Raw genomic sequence first — 26,674 nt, 5'->3', positions numbered from 1 at the left:
CCAGCTCTACAGTATAAGAGCCACCTTTCTTTTTCCCTATTTATTTTATCTAATTGTGTCTGAATGAAACTATAAAAACTTTCCACTGATTGTCATCCCACTCTTTACACTCAAAGCAAGTTAATTCGTTATAGCACTCTTGCCCTCTACAATTGATACACTTGGTATGGGTATCATAAATCAACTTAAATAACCTGGTCCTACATCCTTTGGGGCAGTACCGAATTCCAGAAGAGCTGGAATCTAACATAATGATGGAAAACAAAATTACTAATCTCAACTAATAAGCTAAGAGCAAAAAACACCGTTCAAGGTGAAATACCTCACCAAAGATGAAACACTTCACTAAATCCCTGGAAAATATCCAAAAGATGAAGGAAGGACTGCATACAACTACCAATGTTAACCGGGAGCCAGCAGAAAATTAATTGGGAGGTTCTGCTAATTTGCACTTAGCTATCTCAAAAGTTGGCAGGTCCTGTTCACCTACACTAGCGATGGCAGCACCACCACAAAATTTGAATCTTGGACTGCCAAGGTATGAACCTTTCAGCTATGTAACTGCTTGGTAAGTATATCTTGTAAAACTTGGTTTTTATACATGCGACTTACCAGGCAGATATATACTTAGCTATAGACGCCGTCGTCCCGACAGAATTCAAAACTCGCGGCACACGCTACCGGTAGGTCAGGTGATCTACCATTCCCGCCGCTGGGTGGCGGAATCCCAACCATTCCCGTTTCTGAGCCAGATTTTCTCTGTCGCTGAGGCCGGCAACAACTGTTGTTTGGTCTCTCCTGATTGGAATTCTGCTCATTTGCCGAGAATTGGTTGGATCTTCATTTGGTGAAGTACTCTTGTTTTTTATTCTCGGATTGGCATACGCTTATTTTGGACTGGATAGACTGGATTTGGTTTTTTCTATTAAGAAATCGGCTGAAGTTAAAGTAACACCTAAGTTTAGGGTTTGTGCAAGGGAAGAAGCAGAACTAGGTTGTTTAAAGCAGAGGTAGATCCTCATACGCTTTGTAGTAATGTAGAGGTTCTGAATGTGCGGTTGATAGAACTTGTGCTGAATGTGAAGGGCTTTCGGAGCAAGGATGGAAGGATTTAGCTTCTTATATTAAGAAAAGAGAGAAGGATAGAGCTAGGAAAGCGTCAGCTAGAAGCTCGAGTAGATCTTGTTCTTTTGAGCCTGAATCAGAAATTAACAAACTAGATGATGTTTCTCTCCCATAACCTCAGCCCTTCTCCCTGTGTTGAATCTAAGGGTTCATTTTCAGAAATGGAAAAAATGAGATCCTCGATCAGGGAGCTTCAGGAGCAGCTTAAAGCCATGGAAACACAAGGAAGAGTGTCAGTGAATACAGTGACCCCAGTGCAGTGGAGGGGCGTCTGATCGGCTCCGCATTGCTCCTAGGCCTAGACGCTTCCAAACTCCCAGGACCAGGGGAGGAGGAATGTCAAAAGCCGCAGGGAGGATGTGGAGCATCCCCACGATCAGGCGTCCCTTCGGCAGACCCTGAAGTAACGACCCAGGCTGCCTTGGATAGCCGTAGAAAAGGCATCCTGGAAGAGTGTTTTTCTGCGGTCGGACTCCTCCTCGTCCAGGCGTGGATGGAGCTCTGCTTCGAAGTCTCGTCCTCTGGGAAGAGATCGTGGGTAGCGCCGAAAGGAGACGCTTTTGATTCAAGCCAGAGCGATTTCCAGAGGATTTTCCTTCGACTAGTAAGAGGGCGAGAAGACCGTCTCCAGCGCCTCAAGATCCGACAAAGCTTTTCCTGTCTTAACCTACAGGAGCAAATATCCTCCTTGGTAGGCGCTCTACATAAGGATTCGTCTCGCGAAGGAAAGACTCCTCCCTTCCAGTGAAGAGATCAAAATTGTCTTCTCCTGGTAGGAGAGAATTTTCTCACTCTAGCAGGCGCTCGTCTCCGGAGAGACTCTCCGTTCTCCTTTAAACGATCATCTCCTATCTATAGGAGAAAGTTCCCAGCGGTAGCCGCTCGCAGAGCAAGCGGTCGGCTACGTCTCTTAGGAGAAGTCAGGAGTCGGACTCCTCTTCTGAGGGACAGGATAGGCGTCAAGAGCCTAAGAAGCAGGAGCTTGTGAGAAACATAGAGTTGACAGAGCCTAGTAGGCGCCAAGAATATTACAGGCGTATAGAGCCTAACAGACGCCAGGAGTCTTGTGAGAGGCGTCAAGAGCCTACAAGGAGTCACGACAAGCGCCAGGAGTCAAGCAGGCGCCAGGAATCAAGCAGGCTTCAGGAGTCGAGCAGGCGTCAGGAGTCGGGTAGGGGTGCGCCAGGAGTCTAACAGACGCCAGGAGTCGAGTAGGCGTCAGGAGTCGAGTAGGCGCCAGGCGCCTTGTACGAGCTTAGGTCAGAGTAAGACCCCTTCGCACTTTATGAGTTCTTCGGAGAGTAGGAGCCCTTCACCTGGTAGGAAAAACAGGTGCCTGAGAGAAGATCTCGTGCGTTTAAAGAACTCTATTGCGCCTGGTAGTAGCAAGGATTTGTCACACGGACGACGTTCTTCTTCTGTTTGACAAGAAGTCCCTCGACAGCTAAGAACCGCTCTTCTCCGAAAGGATCCCCGGCAGCCGGAGACTTAGAAGAAGTCTCGGATGAAGAATTACCTGTGGATGTAGTAGTCTCTGATTATAAGAGATTGTCCTTGTTGTTGTTGCAGGAGTTCGGAGATAAGCTTCAACCAGCGGATCCGCCCTCTCCAGGATCTTTGCTATCGAGCACGAAGTCTCCAAAGGCATCCTCATTTGTAAAAATGCGTCCAGCCCTTAGTATGAAAAAAGCGTTCAAAGGATTTGGAGAATGGCTTAAGAATAAAGAGAGGCGGGCAAGACTGTTTTTTCATGCCCTCCTTCAAAGTTGACGGGTAACCTGGAAGATGGTACGATACCCAGGAACCTATGGGCTTAGGACTGCCTTCATCGGCAGACGCAGATTACGCTTCCTTAGTAGATTCTTCAAGGAGGCGCGCTCTACTATCAGCAAAAGCTACTTGGGGGATGTGTGAACTGGACCATCTACTAAAGGGACTCTTTAGGACGCTCGGAAGTATTGAATTTTAATTTTTGGACTGGGCTTTCTTGGGGAGCCCTATTGCGAAGAGAGCCCAAGATCCCGAATTTGTCACGAGTGGCAAGAATATCGAGTGTGTTATCGTGTCTGGACAGAGCGGTGATGGACGGTTCGGTGGAAGTGGCTGCTCTTTTTGGATCGGGAGTTTTGAAAAAGAGAGCAGTGTATGGGTCTTTCCTGTCCAAGTCAGTATCTCCTCTACAGAGGTCGGCCTTGCTATATTCGCCACTTTCGAACCACCGTTTTCCCACAGGACACGGTTGAGGGGTGTAGCAAAATCATTAGCTGGAAAAAGCCACACAGGATTTACTGACACAGTCAGCAAAGAGGTTCAAGCCTGCGGTTCCTTTTCAAAAGAAGGATAAAGCACCTCTTCAGCAGCCCTTTCGAGAGCCATCTTCCTCCTCAAGAACCCCTTTTAGAGGTAGAAGACCGGATACCAGAGGAAGACCTTCCAGGAGACCTGCAGGGAAGGCAAAATGAAGAAGAAGTCCTCCAGATAGCGGTAGGCGCCAGACTGTCGAAATTTGCCAGAGTCTGGGCGAAGAGAGGGCGGACAGCTGGACCCTCTCGATCCTCGAGAGAGGATACCTCATCCCCTTCAGGGAATATCCTCCCTTAACAAGAACTCCAATGGGAGTTAAACAGCGAGATACAACGATCCTGTCAAGAGTCAAGCTCTCCTGCAAGCAGTAGAACTTATGTTGCAGAAAAGGGCAATAGAACCGGTTCAAGATCTCCATTCACCAGGTTTCTACAACCGTCTATTCCTGGTACCAAAAGCTCGGGCGGGTGGAGGCCGGTTCTGGACGTAAGTGCGCTGAACGTCTTTGTGATCAAGAAGAAGTTCTCGATGGAGACCTCTTCCTCTGTACTTCTGCTCTTCGTCCAGGGGACTGGATGTATCCCCTGGACCTTCAAGATGCAATATTTCCAGTGCCAATTCATCCGGCATCAAGGAAATACCTAAGATTCATGTCACAGGGAAGAGTGTTTCAATTTCGAGCGCTTTGCTTCGGACTTTCGACGGCCCCGCAAGTCTTCACGGGTATCCTAAGGAATGTGGCTCATTGGCTACATTTAGAGGGGATCAGAATCTCGATGTATTTGGACGACTGGCTAATACGAGCAAAGTCGAAGCAACAGTGTCTGGAGGACCTTTCAGTAACATTAAAGATGACGCAGTCATTGGGACTCCTAGTCAACCTTTCGAGAAGTTCCCAGCTGGATCCCCAGCAGAACATAGTTTATCTGGGGATTCGGATGGATTCTCGGGGTTTTCTAGCGTCTCCGTCAACAGAGAGAATAGAACGCTGCCTTACAAAGGTGTCGGGATTTCTAGGGAAAGAACATTGTTCCGCGAGGGAGTGGATGAGTTTGCTGGGAACCATTTCCTCGTTGGAGCAGTTCGTTTCCCTAGGGAGACTGCACCTAAGACTCCTTCAGTATTATCTGAAGGAGAACTGGGATCAAAGTTCCCAGGACTCGAAGAGCATTCAGGATAACGGACAAGGTCAAACCAAGATCTTCGGTGGTGGTTAGACCCGAAGAAACTCGGTCAAGGAATATCCTTGCACATAAAGAGCCCTCTCCGAGCGTTGTTTGCAGACGCATCGACGTAGGGTGGGGAGCAACGTTGGATTCGCAAGAAGTGCGGGAACATGGGAAGGAGCTCAGGTGTCCTGGCACATAAACAAAAAGGAACTGAAAGCCATTCACCTAGCTCTCTTGCACTTTCAAGAACAGATATTAGGATCGATCATTCAGGTCAATTTCAGACAACACGACAGCCCTAGCATATATCAGGAGGAAGCAAGGGGGAACTCATTCATTCTCCCTTTACGAGACAGCGATGGGAGAGTTGTTGCTTTGGGCGCAAGAGAAGCAGATCTCTCTTCTAACGAGATTTATTCAGGGAGAGAGAAAATGTTCGAGCGGATCTGCTAAGCAGAAGAGACCAAGTGCTCCCCACCGAATGGACTCTCCACCCTCAAGTGTGCGATCAGTTATGGGGGTTATGGGGGAAGGGACCGAACGTAGACTTGTTCGCACCAACTGGAACAAGAGGTTGGAGAATTATTGCTCCCCCATTGCTTGGATCCAAGAGCAATAGCGATAGACGGTCATCCTCATGGACTGGAAGGGATAGACGGGTACGCTTTTCCCCCCTTCAAAAACTGGTAGGGAAGTAATAAGAGGTTTGCCTCCTCAGAGGGAACGAAATTAACTTTGATCGCTCCCTTTTGGCCAGCCCTAGATTGGGTGACAGAGTTGCTGGAGTGGATAGTGGATCTTCCCAGATCGCTCCCACTAAGGAGCGATCTTCTCAACAACCCCACTTCGACAGGTATCACAAAAAACCTCCCCGCTCTAAGTCTGACTGCCTTCAGACTATCGAAGGACTCGTTAGAGCGAGGGGGTTTTCTCGCAAAGCTTCAAAAGCAATCGCAAGAGCCAGGAGACCATCCACATTACGGGTGTACCAGTCGAAGTGGGAAGTGTTTAGAAGATGGTGCAGGACGCATGAGCTATCCTCTTCCAGTACCTCTATAACCGACCTTGCAAATTTCTTCTTTACCTTAGAAGAAAGTGTGGCCTAGCGGTATCTACGATCAAGGGGTATAGAAAGTATGCTGGCCTCGGTGTTTAGGCATAGGGGTCTGGAGGTGTCGGGACAATAAGGTCCTTACATGACCTTATTAGGTCTTTCGAGACCTCAAAAAGTCAGAATAATAAAAAATCCCAGTTTGGAACTTGGATATAGTGCTGCAGTATTTTGATGTCTGAAAGATTCGTACCTTGCCAATAATTCTTCGTTTAGGGATTTGACGAGAAATCTCTATTCCTGTTCGCCTTTAGCCCTTAGCCACGGCAAAAAGGGTGAGTGAACTTCAAGCGTTAGAGGGCAGAGTGGGTTTAAGAAGGAGGCTGCAATTTGCTCTTTTAAGCCTCTCTTCTTAGCCAAGAACGAAAACCCATCAAAACCGTGGCCTAGAAGCTTCGAAGTGAAGGCACTCTCTTCTCTTACGGGGGAAGAAAGGAGAAGACCCTTTGTCCAGTAAGAGCGCTAAATTTTATCTACAAAGAAAGTCTCTTTTGGGAGGTACGCAGGAAAGTCTTTGGTGTTCGGTCAAGGATCCTACAAGACCAATATCAAAAAACGCCCTTACGTTTTTGCATTAAAGACGTTATTAAGGAAGCGCATCTTAAATGTGGTGAAGAACAATTTAAACTCCTCAGGGTAAAAGCACAACGAAGTGAGGCCATAGCAACCTCAATGGCTTTTTCATAAAAACGTGGTCCCTTCAAATCTAATTGAATCCACGTATTGGAAGTGTAACTCAGTGTTCCGCCTCTTCAATATCTAAAGGATGTGAGAGTTACTTATGAGAAGTGCTTTTCACTGGGAGCATATGTGTCCGCGGATTTAGTGCTGGGAGGAGGAGCTGAGGTTAATCCTAATTAGTTAGGTTATGTAATTTTAACATTATGGTGTTTGGTTTTTATGGTTGACTGAAAAAGGGTATAGGAAGACCCTTTTCAGTTCTTAGATTTAACATGGTTAGAGAGGTCAGGTGGTCGGATTAACTTTTGGTCTCCTCGTTGTGCATTATGTAAAGCCTAAAGCTCTGTCATGTAAGAGGGCTAGCCCCCATTGATAAGATACAGGTCAGGCTCTGCCATGTAAGCGGGTAAGCCCCATTGGTACGATCCATGCAGGTTCTGTCGCGTAAGCGGGCTAGCCCCCATTGACATGATCCAGAAGGGCTGTTCGGTCATAGGTGTTTTACCTCACTGAAGCTCTTGAGGCAGGCAGACTAAAGACAGTAATCATGAAGTCTTCAGCCCCAAACAGGTAAGAACCAAGGATTGATATCCTACAACAATTGTTGTTTCCCGTCCCTTATTAGAAATTTTGTTTTTATATATATAGCTGTCTCTCGCCCTCCACCAAGGGTGTCAATCAGCTAAGTATATATCTGCCTGGTAAGTCGCATGTATAAAAATGATATTGTTAAGATACAATAAAGTTTTATACATACTTTACCTGGCAGATATATACGATTAAGGGCCCACCCCCCCCAGCCTCCCTCAGGAGACAGGTGTAAGAGAAAATCTGGCTCAGAAAACGGGAATGGTTGGGATTCCGCCACCCAGCGGCGGGAATGGTAGATCACCTGACCTACCGGTAGCGTGTGCCGCGAGTTTTGAATTCTGTCGGGACGACGGAGTCTATAGCTAAGTATATATCTGCCAGGTAAGTATGTATAAAACTTTATTGTATCTTAACAATATCATTTTATCATAGAAATGTCATTTTTTTATGCTCAAACTGTATAAGAAAAACAAATAAGGAAAAGTGTTTTGGGGAGCAAGATGTTGCTGCAAAAGGGAAGTCCGTAAAGAATAGAGATAAATAATAATTATTTTACTTTGGGAACTCAACTGTAATCTGAGGCAGGTATTAAGAGGATAGTTACAAAAAATATTGCTACAGCTTAGATAAAATGGAAGGAGATTGCCAGGCCACTGGTAATGAGAAGTAAAACCGTATTAAGCAGATAAAAACTATGATGTGGGATGTAAGGTTGCAGAGACTTGAACACTGGCAAAGAAAATGTAGATTTTGCAGAAGTGTGACAACTTATGCTAGGATTCAGAAGTGAGATGTAGTGGAAAGGTCATACTATTACAGATGGACATTCATTATATCAGCATAAGGATGCTGGCAGTTCACCACTTTTATCTTATATAAATTTGTCTCAAGAAGATTTAAAATTTCTGTTGTGGAATATGAACTGTATCTCAAGTATGTAAACGTGAGTTAGTAGCAGACTTGTGCATTATGACTTCAGTTATCTATTAATGATAATCAGAAACAGTCAGTGTCTTGTGTCATAAGAAATATTTCCTTTGATAATTTTTGGCTATTTTTACATTTGGTTATCTTTGGGATTTCCAGTTATTAAAGTGTATTTACAGGAGTGAGCTAAAAAATTTTCTTCTTTGGCTTATGGATTTGAAGGGGTCTACCAGCTTCAGCTCTATTTCATCATATTTCATCCATCTTTTATCTCGCATAACATAATAGCTTTTGATTTTTTCATAAGAGAATTAAAATTCTACTGAAGACAGCCAGGCTTATTATAGCAATTCCATAGATTTTTCTCTAGCAGTGGTGAAAAGACAATTTAACGGTCACTACTTCTAGGTGCCATTGATAATATTCCTGTTCAAACTGTAAATGATTTTAAAGATGATGTCATATGTACTGTAACATTGACCAATCTCATACATGTCACCCCTTTACTCGGCAATATTATTTTATCAAGGCTTATCATTGTGAAGCTATCAGTGGCCTGGATGACTTATCTGTTATGAAGTTTTATCTTTTGTCCTTCTTGAACTGCTCTGTGTTTGCTTCAGTGTAAGCTTCCCACAATATTTGTTTACAATTTAATGTGCTCACCGGATTCATTTGAAGGTAGTACGTATTGGGAACAGGATTTATTCACCTTTATTTTATTAGTGTCTTAATGGATGAAGGCAAATGGTTATTATGGCATCAAAGGAGAAATAGGTAAAGGGAATATGCTAAATATATATTTACCTAGAGAAATTTTGTCTAGTCTGTGCTTCTGTTTCTGAATTATTCTTTAAGATTAGTATTTTAACAAGAATGTCCTGTGTTTTTCTCATGATTGGGAAGTTTTTGGACCAGAAATTCTAGATATTGTAGAGGTTATCCTGATACAGAACACCTGAAAATATGCTTATTTTCATCGTTCATGGAGTTTGTGATTCAGCAGTGAAATGCTATGTTATGATAGTTGTAAATAGTGAATTGCATCAATGAAAATATGACATTTTCAAGCAATGTCTCATATGTATACAAATCATAGATATCAAGTTGGAACTGCATTGTTTATCATCGAACAACTAATGTACTAGGCTAGCCTGTTAGACTACAAGGAATTGTTTTTGTAATAAAACAAGTACTATTTTTATCAAATCTATTACAGGAGGTCTCCTCCTTGCTCATTTTTTCTGTAATTAACTCTACCTATCAGAAGAGGTGCTTTTGAACCCAAATAAATGTTAGTCATATAGAAAAACTCCTCTTCTTTTGTGATATAATTTTGGGTGACGAGGCTGACACTAATACAAAAACACTCACATGATAGGAGTAAACTTAGACGAGCATGCCCAGACGGCTACGGTAGAATCACTTTAATAGTAGAGCTAGCTATAAAAGGTGCCCGCAAGACCAGAAGCCCCCAATTATGTTCTTAGTCGTCATTGCGTTTAGAATGTAGAGCTTCCATGTTCCATCACACCACTTTATAGAGTGAGTATTATCTTTAGAGGTATAATTTTGTGTTTTGGTGGTGATATCTTTGGGGAGAGATCCTCCTCCCTCCTTTTGTGAGTCTCCTGTCTTATAATGTAAATTTAATTTCCCTCCTCATGCTTCCCCTCTTTTTTTTTATCTCTCTCTCTCTTTCTCTGTCTATTCACAAATTGGGAGCATCTGGTCTCCTGCAGGCACCTTTTATAGCCAGCTCTACTCTTGAAGTGAGTCTACCATTGCTGTCTGTGCATGCATGTCTAAATTAGTATCGCATGATGTTGTGAGTGTATGTTAGGAAAAATGCAAATAATTTTAGAATGACCTTTTTGTATTGAAAAAATCAGTTTTGTTGATAGAAAATTAGTATAGTTTTTTTAAGATATTATATTCATATAGGGAAATGCTCATAGTAGTGATTACAAAATACTTTGTTCACCTTCATTCCTGTTGATATCTCAGAAATATTTATGCCAAAAGGGTAATTTGTAAAGTTTGCCCATTCCATTATACCAGATTGAATTATGGCCGAGCCCGTTGAGGATGATGTAAGTTTCCTGGGCATTCAAGAGGGACCAGAGCGTACATCACCCAGACCAGACTGTCAGGTGCCAAGCAGAGAGTATTGCGGAGCTGCACCCGAATATCGTGCCTCTGAATATCAAGCTGCTGGAGCCCTCCGTGCACCGGTGATTGCATCCCCATCACGGCAGGACAGAAAAAACTCAGCTGGGTAGGTTGGATGTGAAGACTAGTATACAAGCTTATGCACACACACACACACACACATACACATACACCTTTACTCTGGTAATGTGTTAGGTTATTTGTATGTATACACTCATGGCATAGTGTGAAAGATAGTACGTAGTCAGTTAGAAAACATTGAATTTATGTAGTACTATAAAGATTTTGTATGAAGCTGTGAAATTGAACAGCAAGTTTTAACTTTGCTGTCTAGTTTTAGGTATGTTTGTAAATACTTTAGGAAGTATGTACATAAATGGACAGTGAGTTTGAATAAAACATTAATCTGTCAATTTTGGACTCTCTTAGAAAACAAACTTTTTGTATCAATCAAAATATTATGACTGCCAGTATAAGATTTTATGCAGCTCTGTTTTGCAAAATTAATTTTGTCTATACAAGTCCACCATAACACCTTAACAAATCAACTCAAGTTAGAAAAAATTACCTCACACAACAGGCGGGTATTACCTAGTGGAAGTGGAGATCGGAATTCACCATTCAGTTCCAGTAGTCCAGTTGCAAGCCCACGAACACCAGACAAGAGCCCTAACTATAATATTGATGCCTCTGGCTCCACTTACGCACTTCAGGTAAAACCAATGTTTCCCATTTTTTATGTTCAGATACTAGAATTGTGTCATATTAGTATGGTTGAAATTGTACAGTATAATTGTGTGTGTGTGGCTATGTTGTGCTACCATTGCTTTCCATAAATAGGTACTTTTAACTGTAAGTAAAGCTAACACATTTTTAGTGCATTATTATCTTAAAAGTAACTAATTGGGTTAACAATACCACAAAATTTACTTATACATTTTTTTAGGCATTCTTGTGATTTCTGTAATAAAGAGTATTAACTTTTCTCAAGGTACAGTGGCTCTTTGGTATATGAATGTAATTAGTTCCAAATTCTAATTTGTATATTAAAATGTTTGTATATTGATTCGAATACATATTCCCATAAGGAATAATGGGAATTCAGTTAATTTGTCTCACACAAGAATTTACCCCATATCCATCCTTTGTACCCACTTTAATACAGGTAATGACAACTGTAATCAACAAAATAACTAAAAGAATAAAGCATTTCATAATCAAATTTAACATAAAAGATGAACAAAATCATGTCAATTGGCTTGAGATAGGGGAGGGGAGCATTTATACAATTGAGGAGAGAAAGAGAAGAGACAGTAAAAATATTGCTGTATATATGTAAAAGCAGTAATAATTTGCATAAAAAATAAAAGAAGGGAATTTCACATTGAATTTAAGATAATGGTACAGTCAATCCCCCAGATTCGCATTGTTGAGATTCACTGACTCACCTATTCATGGATTTTTCTTTGGACCATATCTACCCATTATTCGTGGGTTTTTCTGATGATAAATAATCACTGATTACTATATATTGATGTTATTTTCATGACTAAATGCATTTTTATGATACAAAAATGGTTTACTAATTTTCAAATATTAATATTGATTAATACGTACTGTATTAGTAAGTTTAATAAGATTAAATATTGTATAATAAAAATAATAATTCTCTCTCTCTCTCTCTCTCTCTCTCTCTCTCTCTCTCTCTCTCTCTCTCTCTCTCTCTCTCTCTCTCTCTCTCTCTCTCTCTCTCTTCAACATACTTGCACATAGACACATAATTGGACATACACACGCTATTGATTCCTTTGATTATCCTTGCCAAATGTGAATATAATTGATTTTTTTTATCAAACTTAGCCTACTGCAACCATTTAGTTTTTCTTGAGGGATCCCATTTCTCCTCCCTTAATCCCGGCCGCGCACCATTTTCCACCAAACAACTTATAAATTAAATTCTTAGCTTGTACACAAAAACAAAACTTTTCTCAAATTTCACTCCGTATGGGGAAAAACAAATAACGAATCATTCATATGCCTAGGAAACACGGTTTGCTAATTGTGATATGTAATTAGATATTAACATATATTAATGTGATTGGGATATTTAGTTGAAATTAGTTAGCTTGCTTTAACAAAGAATTAAGGTACCATTGAAGTAAAAGCTGTTCTCCATAACAAGACCTGTTGCTCTGAGAGTGAATGTAATCACATGACGCCAATGTGATAATGAAAATAGTAGTAAAGTACTGGTCAAGAAAGTCATAGTAAATATGATAATGAATAGTCATTTTTGTAATTGTATGATTCTTAATTACTGTTGGTGTTTCCAAATACCATAGATCCTGTCTGAAATGCAGGAGTGTCTCCCCACCTCTCCGTTTTCGTATTCTTAATATTTTTAATGCCACAGGTGCCTGTCTCCTACAAGAAAACCTTTTACTGTACCTCCATTCATCTTAATTTCTACCTTATCCTAACAATTGTTTCATAATGCAACTGCGAGGTTTTCCTCCTGTCACACACTTTTCAAACCTTTTTACTCTCAGTTTCCCTTTTAACACTGAATGACTCCATAGGTCCCAGTGCTTGGCCTTTGGCCTAAATTTTATGTTCTATGCCACACCAGTTTCTAATTAAGTGAAAATTTAAAACACTGTAGTGGAATGGAAACAGAAAAGAACTGTAGGTAATAATCAATATATACTTATATATTTTTCTGTACTACACTTGTTATTAACGGTGTTGGAAGCCTTTCCCATAGAAATTATGTAATTCTTTTTTTCCTACTTATCCTACTCAGCATTTCCATGAATAACAATTATACTTGTCTGCTTTCTTTTAATATTTTAACTTTTAGACTAGCAAAATAATATAGCGCAGTATGTGCCAAGATGAAATGCTTAAAACTAAGCCCCTTGTTTTTACATATTACTGTACTGTGAAATACTAATGTAAGAAGCCAACTGTGCAGGACGTGTTTAAGCCTTATACAAATTTGTTTGAATTGTTGGTGCGTGTATGCATGTTTTTCAAACCATGGTAACATATCCCTTGGCTTTCTGTTTTCTGACGTAACGTAGGTTGCACTGAGAAACATGAAGGAGCGGTATCACAAATTACAGAAGAAAATGGCTTTAATAGAGGACGATAACCAGCGTCTGATCAGCGGGAAGTCAGAGTTATTTGGTGAAATTGGGAAGTTGCAGGTATCCAGTAACTCTTGTGTCAGTTTGAAACTAGATGTTTTTATGCAATAATGATTTCAATCTTTAAGTTCCACTGTCACTGCGAATTCGTTTTTGTTTTTTTTTTTATAGTAGTACTATTCAAGTTTAATTTGGAATGAGTCTTTCCTACTGTTAAAGATATGTAGCTTATACAATTGGCAATTTATGGCGCCATAATGGGACGAGTTCTGGTTAGCAGCGCCATAAGGCACTTTATGGCGCGCTATAAGTTTCCTTATGGCACTGATAACCCATTATCAGCACCGTAAGCCCCATTGTGGCGCCATAAATACTGAGTTTCGGTTAATGGCGGTTTTCGCTTATCCCCCCCCCCCCCCCCCCCCCCCCCCCCCCCCCCCCCCCCCCCCCCCCCCCCCCCCCCCCCCCCCCCCCCTCCCCCCCCCCCCCCCCCCCCCCCCCTCCCCCCCCCCCCCCCCCCCCCCCCCCCCCCCCCCGGGGACCTGAACTCCCCGCCAATAACCGGGGACTGCCTGTATCATGAAAATATAATCCTTGTTACATTGTATTGTTACATATACATACATCCATGTTGCATTATATTATTTTACCACAACATTGCTTCAGTATGTGATAATTTGGTCAGCCATCAAGATTATTATATCTTTTTGCTATGCATGTAGTGTAAAGACTCAGCAGTGACTGTAAGGGTACATTAAATTTACAGTTTTATATACATTGTATATTAAATGTAATGAGTAACCTAACAGATTTTGCAGCCAATTAGTAGTGTTTTACCATTCCTCTTGAAATTTATCGACAGGAAAACAGCATCAAGCTCCGCGAGAAGAACCTTCAGTTGAACCAGGAAATTCACACAAAACATCAGGAATGCTGCTCTTTGAAGGAGAAGTTCTCGGCTCTGTCAACCGAAAATATGAATCTCACAAGACAGTTAGCAAAGACAGTGCAGGAGAACAGACGGCTAAACAAACAGGTTTGCCTGAAAAATTACTGTATGTTGATCTGACAGACTAGGATGTTAGATAGCCTCTCAATGTAATATATATATAACATGCAATGCAGGATAGATTATATCACATCTGTGGATCTTGAAAAGGCAGCATATACTAACCTGTCAGTCTTGATTAGCCGTAACTTACAATCTCAAATCTCCCTGACACAGCTTCTGAAGTCTTGAAAGCAGGAGAGGAAGAATGACAAGAAAAAACCAACCATGAGTGATTGTGTGCATGCACAAAAGTGGCTTTATTCTTTTATGTGTCTTGTTGAAGGTTCCAGTAAATGTGAGAGCTTCAGTTTTTCAAATGATTCCATTTCAGTTCATTTCATTTATCTTTTTCTTCTCATTGCTTTATGTTTTTTCCTGATTATTTTTTATGCAGTTACTGTTTGTATTTGGCCTTTCGTCTTCCTTAATCAGTCTAGTATATTATTCATCTTTTTAGTTTTATTCTAGTTAATTACCCTTCTTTACCCTTTAATCACCATTAGGTAAGTTGCTTGATTATGGTCTTAGGTTATTCATCCATCTCTGTGGTTTTGGTAACAGTGATGGTTTGGTTTTTTATTAAATTGTATGTCCAGTATTTTCCTCATGTTTTTAGTGAGCTGTTTATGATTTTTATTTGCTGTAAGTATTCTCTTTGTTTTTTGTTTTTTTGTCTTTGTTTGCTGCTCTTTGTTGGGCAACCAATGATCCCACGTTTTGAAAAGGAAATCTAATCCTATTACTCAAAAATTATAGAGAAGCATGCCGCAACTAACCTGAATCCTTGCTTTCTGGAATGTCTTCTCATTACAAATGATTCAGTTATAGTAGATTTGGTAATTATCTCAAGATAAAAGGATTCTCTGCTAATCTCAGGAAGAAAAACATCTTTCTATGAGTTCCATCACTCCAGCTACAGTGAAGAAAAGACAAATGAATCTAACCAGTAATAGTACAGTAGTACCTCGAGATACGAAAGGCTCTACTTACGAAAAACTCTAGATACGAAAGCCAATGCGAAAAATTTCACTGCTCTACATACGAAAAGTTTTCAAGATACGAAAGGTTGTTGCTGTAAAGTCCCGAGATTCTCCCGGACCACCGAGAACAATTTTAAAACTCCCACGCCGCCAACTGAGTAAACTCGCCACCATCCCCCCGCTCTCCCATTGGTTCCTGATGCTAGTCACCCCATAAGGTCCTGCTCTCCTATTGGTCAGCATCTACCCCTTGTGCTTTAAGTATTCTATTGGTAAAAGGTTGCTGTAAATTGAAAAACTTATTCATGCAATACATTAATAAAAAAAAAAACATTAGGTAAAGAGAGAATAAAGAATAGAAATGAATGGTTATCATACTGTTTGGTAGTTTCAGTAGTTGAAGAGAGATAATGAAAATTTATGGCTTACTGTGTAAAAGTGATTGCTTGGCGATCGTTCGATACTAGTAAGTGCTGGATGTAAACAGACGTTTGGAAGCTTTTTTTTTTTTTTTTTTTTTTTTTTTTTTTTTTTTTTTTTTTTTTATTATAGTTAATGGTTACTTAATAATTATTTGAAATGAGTACATGCAATACATTTAATAAAAAAAAATTGTGAATTAGATATCAGAAAATATAAAATAAATCAGTCTGCCAACAAATAGGTATTTTTTAGAATTCTTCTTCTGTTTTATTATTACGTTACGTATTACGTATGTTTCATTACAGCTGTCAGTAACTCGGTATCTCCATTAGGTAAAGATAGAATAAAGAATAGAAATGAATGGTTATTATACTGTTTGGTGGTTTCATTAGTTGAAGAGAGATATTAATGACAATTTATGGCCTACTGTGTGCTAGGAAAAATGATTGCTTGGCGCTCGTTCGATACTCGTAAGAATGTAAACAATCAATTGGAAGGTTTGTTTTTTCTTTGTTTGTGTATTATATTTAATGATTAATTAATAATTATTTGAAATGAGTACATACTGATTATTTTTACATTTTATTGGCATATTCTAAGCTTTTAGCTCTTAGGTTTAGATGTCAGAATCATAGACTAGGCTACAGTAGCAACCGCTAACATAGGCTAGGCTTATTGCATAAGGGACATATGCTAAGTCCACTAATATATGCAGTAAAAATGGGGTTGAACATTACATGCAGTTGAATATTACTCAAGTATGTACAGTATTTTGCCTTTTTGGAGACATATTTCTTTCGTCGTAACCCTAGAACATGTGTTTTAGGCCTGGAAATATAATTTACTGGGGTGTTTTTGGAGGGCTTGGAACGGATTAGCCATTTTACATGTAAAATGTGTTCCAAGATACGAAAAACTCATAATACGAAGGCCGTCTCGGAACGGATTAATTTCGTATCTCGAGTTACCACTGTATATATTTAGTGGAATTTTCCTTTAAATTGCTGTAGTCTCTATTCTCTAACAACCACAGGAAGAGACTTCTACAGGTGCATTGCAATCTGAACTTTTTATTTTCTGCAGTTAAAGAGACTTGTAAGAACATTTTTCTGCATTTGAGTGTCTGGAAAAGAGTTTAACACACTAGAAGGCATTTATCATTAAGTACTAATGGGTTTGTATCAAAGAAGTCCATTTTTTATTTTAAAAATTTTCATCTTTCTTTACAAAAGAACTGGTTTAGTGGGCTGTATTTTTGTATCTTAACATAGTATACTAATGAGAAATTTTAAAGTAGTATAGTAATCGATTTAGAAATTTAAATTCAGAATGAGATTTTGCAAAATATGAGCATTGACTAATTTTTGTTTCTCTCCTTCCTTAAGGTAACTCTTGCAGCAGATGAAAACAAGCGTTTAAGAGAGAAACTCAGCCTTATTAGTGCTCAGGTGAAGACATTACCTGGCGGTGCAAGTTTAGCAGTATCAGCATCAGAACTCGGCACCCCTCCTAAAACAAAAATTGTTCCACTATCAGGTAAGATATTTTGAATTACAATTTGTAATATCTTTCTCTTTTACTTGCTATTTTGCAAAAGCAATAGTATTTTTTTTCAAGTAATCCAGATTTCCTTTCACCCACTACCTGTCAAAGGGAACTCATTTTGCATTTGGTACCTTTGCAGATAGCTCATTTCATATGTTGCTAAAGCAACAGAGGAAATTATTAGTCTCAGCCATTAGGATACACTTTTAAGGTCTTTTACTGTATCAGCTTAATTTTGGTGGAAAAGAGGTATTTATATTAGTGTTGAATGTAAAGGTTCTTCAGGGGCTTCAAATCCGAGATGTGATTTTGTCTATTCGAGAGGGCTGGGTAGTCTGTTCAAGTTTCTATGTCTGCCCCACTGCTAAAGATGACCCTTCTTCCATCCTAGGGAAAGAATATCTCTCGTGTAAAACAATGCATCCCCATGGCTGGTGGTCAGTAAGTCTGTCCCATTGCTTTCTAAGGATTAGAGGTTAACGAACATTTTCCTAGCAGCTGACTTTGTCAAGGATGTATTATTAGGGAGCTAGAAAGAAACCACAGCACCCATTTACCTTTTTGTCACTCTATTCTATGATGTTGTCATTGCCATTGCCCAGCCAGAACAATTTGTTGGGTCAACAAAACCAAGGAATTGAAAGGAATTCGTCTAAACTGTTTTTCTTGATATATCAAGGGGCAAGTAATCAAGAATTTGGTCTCATTCTGGCTCATGCAGTTATTTTGAGAGTTATAGAATCATGACCAGTGGTAAAGCAACACAAGTTACAGAGCTTGCCCATGAGATAAGAGCTCTTTTGATTTTTTATGCCATTTAGACTTGTCTGTGTTAGAGCAGGGCTGATAGTCCAATTTTGGGGTGTGGTTCATGATTATTTCCATTTTCATTTCTGAACCATAATTTCACATATCCATTATTGCATTGTATATGATGTAGACGTCCCAGGATCATTTGTTGTTTATACTTGGAACAAACCTTCAGTCTTAACAATAGGATAATCTTCTTGTGCCGGCTGGAAACCGGTTAAAAACAATCAAAGATTGTAAAGCAAGGAATCTGTGGCATCTGGTAACTCATACGTAAATAAGGTGGAAGCTGGTCACTGACCAGGCATAGAACCCTGTGACGCATCAGTCTTTCTTTGAAACCGCCTTGGAGAGTAGTTGCTTGTGCTTTCTTTCCCAAGCCAGTTGCTTTGACCGTGATTTCTTTGTTTCGGTGTGTTTCCGTGCTCCAGGTTTTTGGCTGCTACCATTACAGATCCCCATACTATGTGCAGTAGGTGCCGATCTAATATTTGTACCATTACTAATCCTTGCCCGGAATGTCGTTCATGGCCTATGTCGCAGTTGAAGGCGTTTTACAAGAAGAGGGAGCATCGTAGAGTCTATTTTTCCTTTTTGGGAGGGTCTTTCGCCTCCTCATTTGGACGATTCAGCATCCTCTTCTTCCAGAAGCATTCCCTCTGTGTCAGCTGTACCGCTGTCTCCTTCCTTTTCTTCCATTGATTCGTCGTTGGGAGTATTGGTAGTTACACAGGATGAGATTATGTTTAATGTACCCCCCTCTCCTGCAGGATATGTCCTTCCCGAGAGGGAGGAAGCTACGCTTTCTCCTTCCTTTATTTCAGATTCCAAATCAAACAAGATGGCAGCTGTTTAGGCGTCTCTAGGCCTGCTGGGTTCCCTCTCATTGGCTGGCCCTGAACAGTTTTGGTAGCAATAAGAGACAACAACTTCTTGTTGTCAATAGACTTGAAGAATGCTTATTTTCAGATTCCAATCCACCCTTCGTCCAGGAAGTTCCTTCACTTCAGCGCTTTGGATTGACTACAGCCCCTCAGGTGCTCACAAGGGTCTTTGCCCTAGTCTCATCGTGAGCTCATGCTCAAGGGATTCGCCTGTTGAGATTATTATTATTAATAGGGGTTAGTTTTTCCAGACCTCTGAGTCTCAAGTAGACTCTTCTCGGGCTGGTCGCCCGTTGAAATACCTTGACAACTGGCTGGTCTTGGCAAGCTCCAGGGAGAAACTACTTCAAGACAGGAATCACCTTCTTCAGTTTTGACGGAGCTAGGTATAGTAGTAAACCTGGAGAAGTCCAATCTGGTTACCAGCTAGAGAGCTCTCTATCTGGGTATGGATACAAATACGGCAGCGTCGAGGGTTTTTCCGTTGGACGAGAGGTTGGAGAAGTTCAGGTCGGTGACATGTTGATTCCTGTCACAGACCAAACAGCCAGCTCACCAGTGGCAGGTCCTTCTGGGGATTTTGTCTTCTTAGGAGAAGCTGGTCCCTCATGGGTCGCTTTCACCTTAGCACTCTACAGTGGAGACTGAAGAAGTCTGGTCACCAAGTGGGAGAGTCCCCTTAGCAGAGAGTTCCTCTGTCAGAGGAGGTGAGAAAAGACCTTTGTTGGTTGTTGGACAACCAGAATCTCACGGTGGGAGTCCCTCCGCATTCACCCCCTCCAGACTTTCTCCTGTTTTCAGATGCCTCCATCAACGGTTGGGTTGCTCATCCGGAAGATCTGGCCTTGAGTGTTTAGAGTGCGGAGGACAAGCTGCTTCACATCAACATTTTGGAATTAAAGCAGCTTTCCTAGGTCTGCAGGAATTCCAGGAGAGAGTAGAGGGTCATTCCATTATTTTGGGAAGACCCATGTTAGACCTCTTTGCCACTCGCTTCAACATGATGCTTGGGGTTTACTGTTCAATATTCCCAGATCCTCTTGCTCTAGCAGAGGACGCTTTGCAACATCCATGGGACAATCTCGAGATGAATGCCTTCCCTCCGTTCGGCCTGATCTGTCAAGTTCTGAAGAGAGGAATGAGTTCTTATAATCTCAGGATGACTTTGATGGCACCACTGTGACCTCAAGCAGAGTGGTTCCCGGACCTTCTGTCTCTTATGTCAGAAGTTCCAAGAGAAATTCCCCCATGGTGACAGCTCATTTGCCAACCTCATGTAGAAAGGTTTCACCAGTCAGTAGAGTTCGTCTCTCTTCATGGCTGGAGACTTATCAAGTATCTCCTCCAGGTGAGAGGTTTTTCTTGAAAGGCTGCTGGCCAGATGTCCGGCAATCTCAGGAAATCTTTGTCAACAGTTTACCTTGGGAAATGGGCAGTCTGCTCTGATTGGTGTCATCAACAGGGTTTCTCTCCATTCAGAGCTTTTGTTCAGCTGATAGTGGATTTTCTGATCTTCCTCTGGGTTGAGATAGGTCTTTCTGTTTCAGGTTTTGCGCCTGAAAGGCGTGGACATCTCTTCATCCTGGGAAATCTCCTTGTTGTTCAGGAGTTTTGAACAATACTGTTCACCAAGAAAACTCAAGCCTCCTGCGTGGGATCTTTCTCTCATCCTGAGAAGCCTCACTAGAGCTCCATTCTGACTCTAAGACAGTTTTCCTGTAGGCTTTGGCTTCTTTGAAAAGAGTTGGGGAGCCTCATGGCCTAAGTTATGATGTTAAACATGCCAGGGGTTGATGGTCTGTGGCCTTCAAATTTGTCTCAGAATTCATGGCTAAGTCCCAGAATCCCTCAGTGCATGATGACAGATTTGCCTCGTTTTCTATTCCCTCACTGAGGTGTCTAAGGACCTGTAGGCAGTGTCCTTTAGGTAAAAGAAAATGAACATGGATTGACGTAACCAAGAACCAGTGCTCAAAATTCTATTAACAGACAAGTTCTTAAATGCCAGAGATGAACTTAAACCTTTGATGTTATGTGCTCTAACCTGCACAGACTCAGTGACAGAACTAGTATGTGAGGAGTAAGCCTGTTTTAATTGTCTCACATACCCAGAATGAAATTCTGTTCTTTGACACTTCCCTGAATGACTTTGTGGACAACGATCCACGGGAACTCTTGCTTTGTTCCATCAGACCACAATACCATCTAAAGAGGATTCATCACTTAAGACCCATGTGCTGTAGACTTTGTTAGCATAGGCTGGTCCAGAAGGGAAGTGTCCAAGAACACGATTACATTCTGGGTATGTGAGACAATTAATAGGCTTACTCCTTACATACCAGTTCTGTCACGGAGTCTGTGCAAACTAGAGCACATGACATCAGAGGGATAAGTTCCTCTCTGGCATTTAAGAAGAACTTGTCTGTTCATAGAATTTTGAGCGCTGGTTCTTGGCTACGTCAATCCATGTTCACTTCCTTTTACCTAAAGGACGTTGCCCACAGGTCCTTGGGCACCTTTTCCTTCGGGCCGATGGGGACAGTTTGTACCCTATCTAAGATGATTGTGTGGAAGAATGAGTGAGTTGGCTGGCCTCTTTCTTTCTCTTTTTTTCCTTTCTTTTTCCTACTGGCAGGTTGAAGAATAGACACGTCATATGCTGGAACTGGTCTGATACAGATGTGTGCAGTGGTCATACTGGTGGTGGTTTTATATTGTTACTATGTATACAATAGACAAATCTGCTATTCAGTGGCAAGTACAGGCAGTCCCCGGGTTATGATTGGGTTTCCGTTCTTGAGACGCGTTGTAAGCAGAAAATCGTCGTAAGCCGGAACTTCATCAAAAATCATAAGAAAACCTTACTTTTAATGCTTTGGGTGCATTAAAAACTATGTAAACTGCATTCTTATTGCATTTTTCATCAAAAAAACCTTCAAATACTGATTATTTTTCCATTTTTGGAGTCATATTTCTTCTGCCAGATCAGCGTTGTAGGCATCATAACCATGGAACATGTGTTGTAAACCTGGAAATAATTTTTGATACTGATAAATATAATTGAAAAGTGTTGTAACTTCAGAATGTCGTAACCCGGGGACTGCCTGTACTCCTATGCTCAGAAAGGGGGGTGAAGAGTAATGAGAAACCCTTGTAGCTGGCATGGTTTGTTGCGTGAACAGGCAGAAGTTTCTTTATCTTCCTGGAATGCAATGAATCTGGTCATATATCATTGTGCTTCAACACAGACGGCTGAATTTTTAGATATCCTATCATCAATTCTCTCACGGCTTTGGACCCCTTCTTTAGAACTTGTTCTTCTGGTTTAGGGTACTTGTACCTCCCTCCAAGTATGAGTCTGTCCTATTGTTAAGACCAAAGGTTTGTTCCGCATATGAACAAATGACAAATTTTTTAATTAGTTTGTATTTTTCATAGCTAACAAACCTGAGGTCTTAACGTTTACTGCCCACCTCAAGCCATCCCTCTCTTTTTCTGGGTTGGGAGAAAGACTGATGCATCATGGGGTTCTATACCTGGTCAGTGACCAGCTTACACCGGGTATACATATGAGTTGCCAGATGCCACAGATTCCTTGCTTTACAATCTTGATTGTTTTTAACCAGTTTCCAGCTGGCGCAAGGTTATCCTATTGTTAAGACCAAAGGTTTGTTAGCTTTGAAAAATATAAATAGATTAAAAAATTTGTCAGAAGTGCAGGTCTCACAACCCATGGCATTCCCTGATGGGTGATAGTAACTTGGAGTGTCTATTTTCACTCGCTCAACCCTTACGTACCAGACATGGGTCTTTTCCAATATCAGAGATTGTGGTCAGATCATGCTGGTCTCAATTAGCTAATTTTCCACCCTTTAGTGGCAGCTTGGTTTTTCCTGCCTATTTGAGTTTTGGGCTAATTAGAGCAGTGGGAATGTAGTGAGATGAATATAATTTTTTGAAAATAAAATTTCTTTCCTTACCACTTTTTACTTAAAATGCCAGGTTGTGCCTCCCAGCCTAGCTTGTTTCCTGCTCTTCATGGATCGAACAACACAAAGAACTGTCCTGACTATTCTGAAAACCACGGGGATCTGCCAAGCATGCCATTCATTATTTCCCCTACTTTGAAAGAGAAGCATGTCTGTGACTCTTTGTGGCAAACAGGACTAATCAGAAGTAAGGGGTTGATATAAAAAATATCATACTTTCAACGTTATACTACTAAAAATTGTAATTTTTCAAAGCACGAGGGAGCCCTCAAAGTGTGGTGGGATCACAAGCTAAGCAAGCAAGCAAGCAAGAACTCCCCACATTTACGTTAATCAGTCCTGGCTTACATTTCAAATTGCACTTTCCCCTTCATGTTACATTAATTACTAACAGGACACTTGGTTCAGCAAAGCAAAAAACAAAATCTCAAACACATTTACTCAACAGGAAACTTGACATAATCAGGGTGAGAAGCTGTGCTTTCAATGCGGTATGGCCATCGAAAAACAAACTCCACCGCCACTAGCAAACCACCAAACACCAAACCAACTGTCGCCAACAAACCGCTGAATACCAATACAAAAACACCAAACAAGTACCAAGACTACACACCAATTCACAAACATCAGACATGACAAACCGCTCACCAACTCAACAACCGCAGATGGACACAAGGACGACAGAACTCGATTACTAAAATACCCAAAACTTGTGAAATGCACAGATGACTCTACTGACTGACTACCTCTCACGGCCGAATGCCTTCATTGACTGAGTGCTCTTGACTGACTCCGAACACTCTGCAACCGAGCCACTCAACGAGCCAAAATGCCCACCAAACAAGCAGTTCACTCATCAACCAGCCATTCATCATTCACACCCTGTCTCTCTCACGCTCTCCCTCTCTCTCAAAACGGAAGAAAAAAAAACAGGCACAAACCTTCCCCATACTATCTTAACAATAATAATAAACATAAAAATACAATATAATAAATACACAAAACATCCCAGACCCTTCCTATCGCTTCTGACAAACACAACAACCCAACGAGACAAGAGACAAAATAACCAGCGGCTCTCTCTCTCTCTCTCTCTCTCTCTCTCTCTCTCTCTCTCTCTCTCTCTCTCTCTCTCTCTCTTTCAAGCAACCCTTTAGAATGTTGTGAAATGCAACCAATTTATCCAATTTATCAATTCCCCCATAAAAGGATGCTCGTAGTTTTGAAAGTTTTTCACATGTTGGTTATCATTTTAAAGAAATGATAAATTTTCTGAAATTTTTATTGCAAACTTGCATGAATGAATGAATATTCACCAGAATTATTCTGAGTATGAAAGTTAAGTAATTGAACTTGGAAACTTTCCTGACCTCCCAATCATAGATATGTATAAGTGAAAAGCGTCATAAGCCGAAACTGACATAAACCTGGACTGCTTGTAGTTGTATTGCTATGGTAAATTACAGTGTTTGTATTGTGTAACTGACGTTGGTATGACCAGACTATTCTAATGGTAATAGTTGTATTGCTATGGTAAATTACAGTGTTTGTATTGTGTAACTGACATTGTATTCTCTTTCATTCTCAGAAGAACTTGATAGTTTCAACGATCCTCCAACAAGGTTTCTGTCATCCCACAAAGACACTCTGGATGACTATGAACAGGTAAATCTACTCTTTATACTTATTGAAAAAATTTCTTTGTTTGTGTTTATTCTTGTAATTCTCCTGTCAAAGTTGATGAAAAATTATACCAATTTTACAGGTTTTTGGTTATTTAACCTAAGTTGAATGGAAATAAAAATCACATGTTCTATATACATACAGAGGCCATTTAAAGTTTGTGAGTTACTGTTATAAGTTATTATGAATCTATCTGTATGAAGAGAGGCCATTTTTTTACTCGCCATAGGCTGCTAGTATTACAGTATTGTGCTTGTCTTGCTCAATTGCAGAGATTAAAGATAAGAGTTATAGAATCATGCTTTTCTCATGCTTATTGAAGTTTTAGTTCAGGAATTGTTTTATGACCAGTATCATCCATCAAACAGACACCTTAACCTTTTAGTAATGCCTACTAAGGTGGAAGACTGTTTTTCATAACATTGCTTGTATGGTATGGACAGGTTCTGCTAGAAATCAGAGTAATTGTAATAAATAACTGTGTTGCACTCCAGGGGTATGGGGGACTTGTGTAAGATTTTGTATGATGGGCCACTGATTATGATGACTACTATGATGAATATTGTAATTTATTTTATAGTATTTTTTTTTTAAACATTTCCATTTCATGTTTGTTTTGTTTAATTCAGTCATATTTTGGCAAAAATGTTATATGCTGATAGAATGGGCGAGGGTTGCCGTTCCTTTTTCTACATAAAAGGTACTTACTTTGCCTGACCTTCCTTATAATTCTCAATGATTTATTCCTACTCAACATGTACCATAAATGCAGTTTGGTATAGTACAGTATCTTCCTTTGTCCCATAAGTATGATGTTTGCATATTCAAGGGTACTGCTATGTGGAAGTAATTTTGTATCTGCACTGAAAGAGTTACAGATACTGTACCCAAAAATATCTCAAATTTTATTTGCTTTTGTAAATGTGAGGGTCTTTGCATACTCAGAATCCTAAGATTAGAAAATCTAGGCTCAAAAAAATATGGGTATATATTGGGAAGTGAAGTGTACTTCTGTCTAAAGTAAATTTACATCATGCTATCGTGTGGATTTGTAAATTCATGTAATGCAAGTGTTTATTACTGAAAGGGAGGGAATATAGAATTTTGGCCAAAGGCCAAGCGCTGGGATCTATGAGATCATTCAGCGCTGACAAGAAAATTGAGAGTAGAAAGGGTTTTGAAAAGGTGTTAACGGGAGGAAAACCCTCACAATTGCACTAAAAAATTGTTAGGAGGGGGGTTAAAGAAAAAAGTAAGATGGAAGAAAGAGAATATGAACAGAGGTAGAGTGAAAGGGGTTGCAGCTAGGGGCCGAAGGGAAGCTGCAAAGAACAGTAAGTAGTGCTTACAGTGCACCTCATTGGCACTACCTCACAGTGGGTACATTTATGAAATCATAGCATAAAAATTCATAACAGAATGTTGAATAGTGTTTTTTCCTATTTTAGATCAGCAGCTCTGAAACCTCGGTGAACTGACTCTTGGGATGACAACGGCAGCGGCAAAGGAACGCACTTGCTGATATCGTGCAGAGTGCTACGCGACGTATGAGGGACCTAATCGCTAACCTCCAAGAACAGAACCACAGTTTATTGATGTTGTCACCCCTTTTGCATTCCATGCAATCATCCCTGGGATCTCATGCAGGTATGTGGGGTCTCTTGTTAACATAAATTGGAACTTCTAACCCTTTTGAGATTTCAGTGATGCCACGTGACATCATCCAGAGAAAGTAAAAGAAAATAATATAAAATACTGCAGTACCATGATATTAACCAAAGACAATAATAATGCAGCACTTGCATGTATATACAGTGGTACCTCGAGATACGAAAGGCTCAACTTACGAAAAACTCGAGATATGAAAGCAATACAAAAAATTTAACGGCTCGTACGACGAAAAGTTTTCAAGATATGAAAGGTTTCTGTAAAGTCCGAGATTCGCCCGAACCACCGATAACAATTTTGAAACTCACGCGCCGCCAACTTAGTAGACTCGCCACCATCCTCCTGCTCTCCCATTGGTTCCAGATGCTAGTCGCGGCCATGAGATCCTTCTCTCCTATTGGCCAGCGTCCCT

The 26,674-nt window shown here is 40.5% G+C and overlaps 2 protein-coding genes across 6 annotated transcripts in view; one reads left to right on the top strand and one right to left on the bottom strand.

Moving 5' to 3' along the window:
- The window catches only part of LOC135219980 (uncharacterized), a 130,368-nt gene that overhangs the window by 35,210 nt on the left and 68,484 nt on the right, over positions 1 to 26,674 (bottom strand). The window lies entirely within an intron of this gene.
- On the top strand, positions 8,514 to 26,072 carry LOC135219049 (uncharacterized). Its single transcript, XM_064255480.1, has 9 exons — positions 8,514 to 8,589; positions 9,970 to 10,186; positions 10,661 to 10,793; positions 13,164 to 13,289; positions 14,092 to 14,265; positions 17,069 to 17,219; positions 22,925 to 23,098; positions 24,500 to 24,576; positions 26,043 to 26,072. Exons 2-9 carry the CDS (start codon positions 9,978 to 9,980, stop codon positions 26,070 to 26,072), a joined length of 1,074 nt encoding a protein of 357 aa, XP_064111550.1. The 5' UTR covers positions 8,514 to 8,589; positions 9,970 to 9,977.

The sequence above is a fragment of the Macrobrachium nipponense genome, chromosome 1, assembly GCF_015104395.2.
Source record: "Macrobrachium nipponense isolate FS-2020 chromosome 1, ASM1510439v2, whole genome shotgun sequence".
NCBI lineage: Eukaryota > Metazoa > Arthropoda > Malacostraca > Decapoda > Palaemonidae > Macrobrachium > Macrobrachium nipponense.
This window is presented reverse-complemented; position numbering and strand designations above follow the sequence as displayed.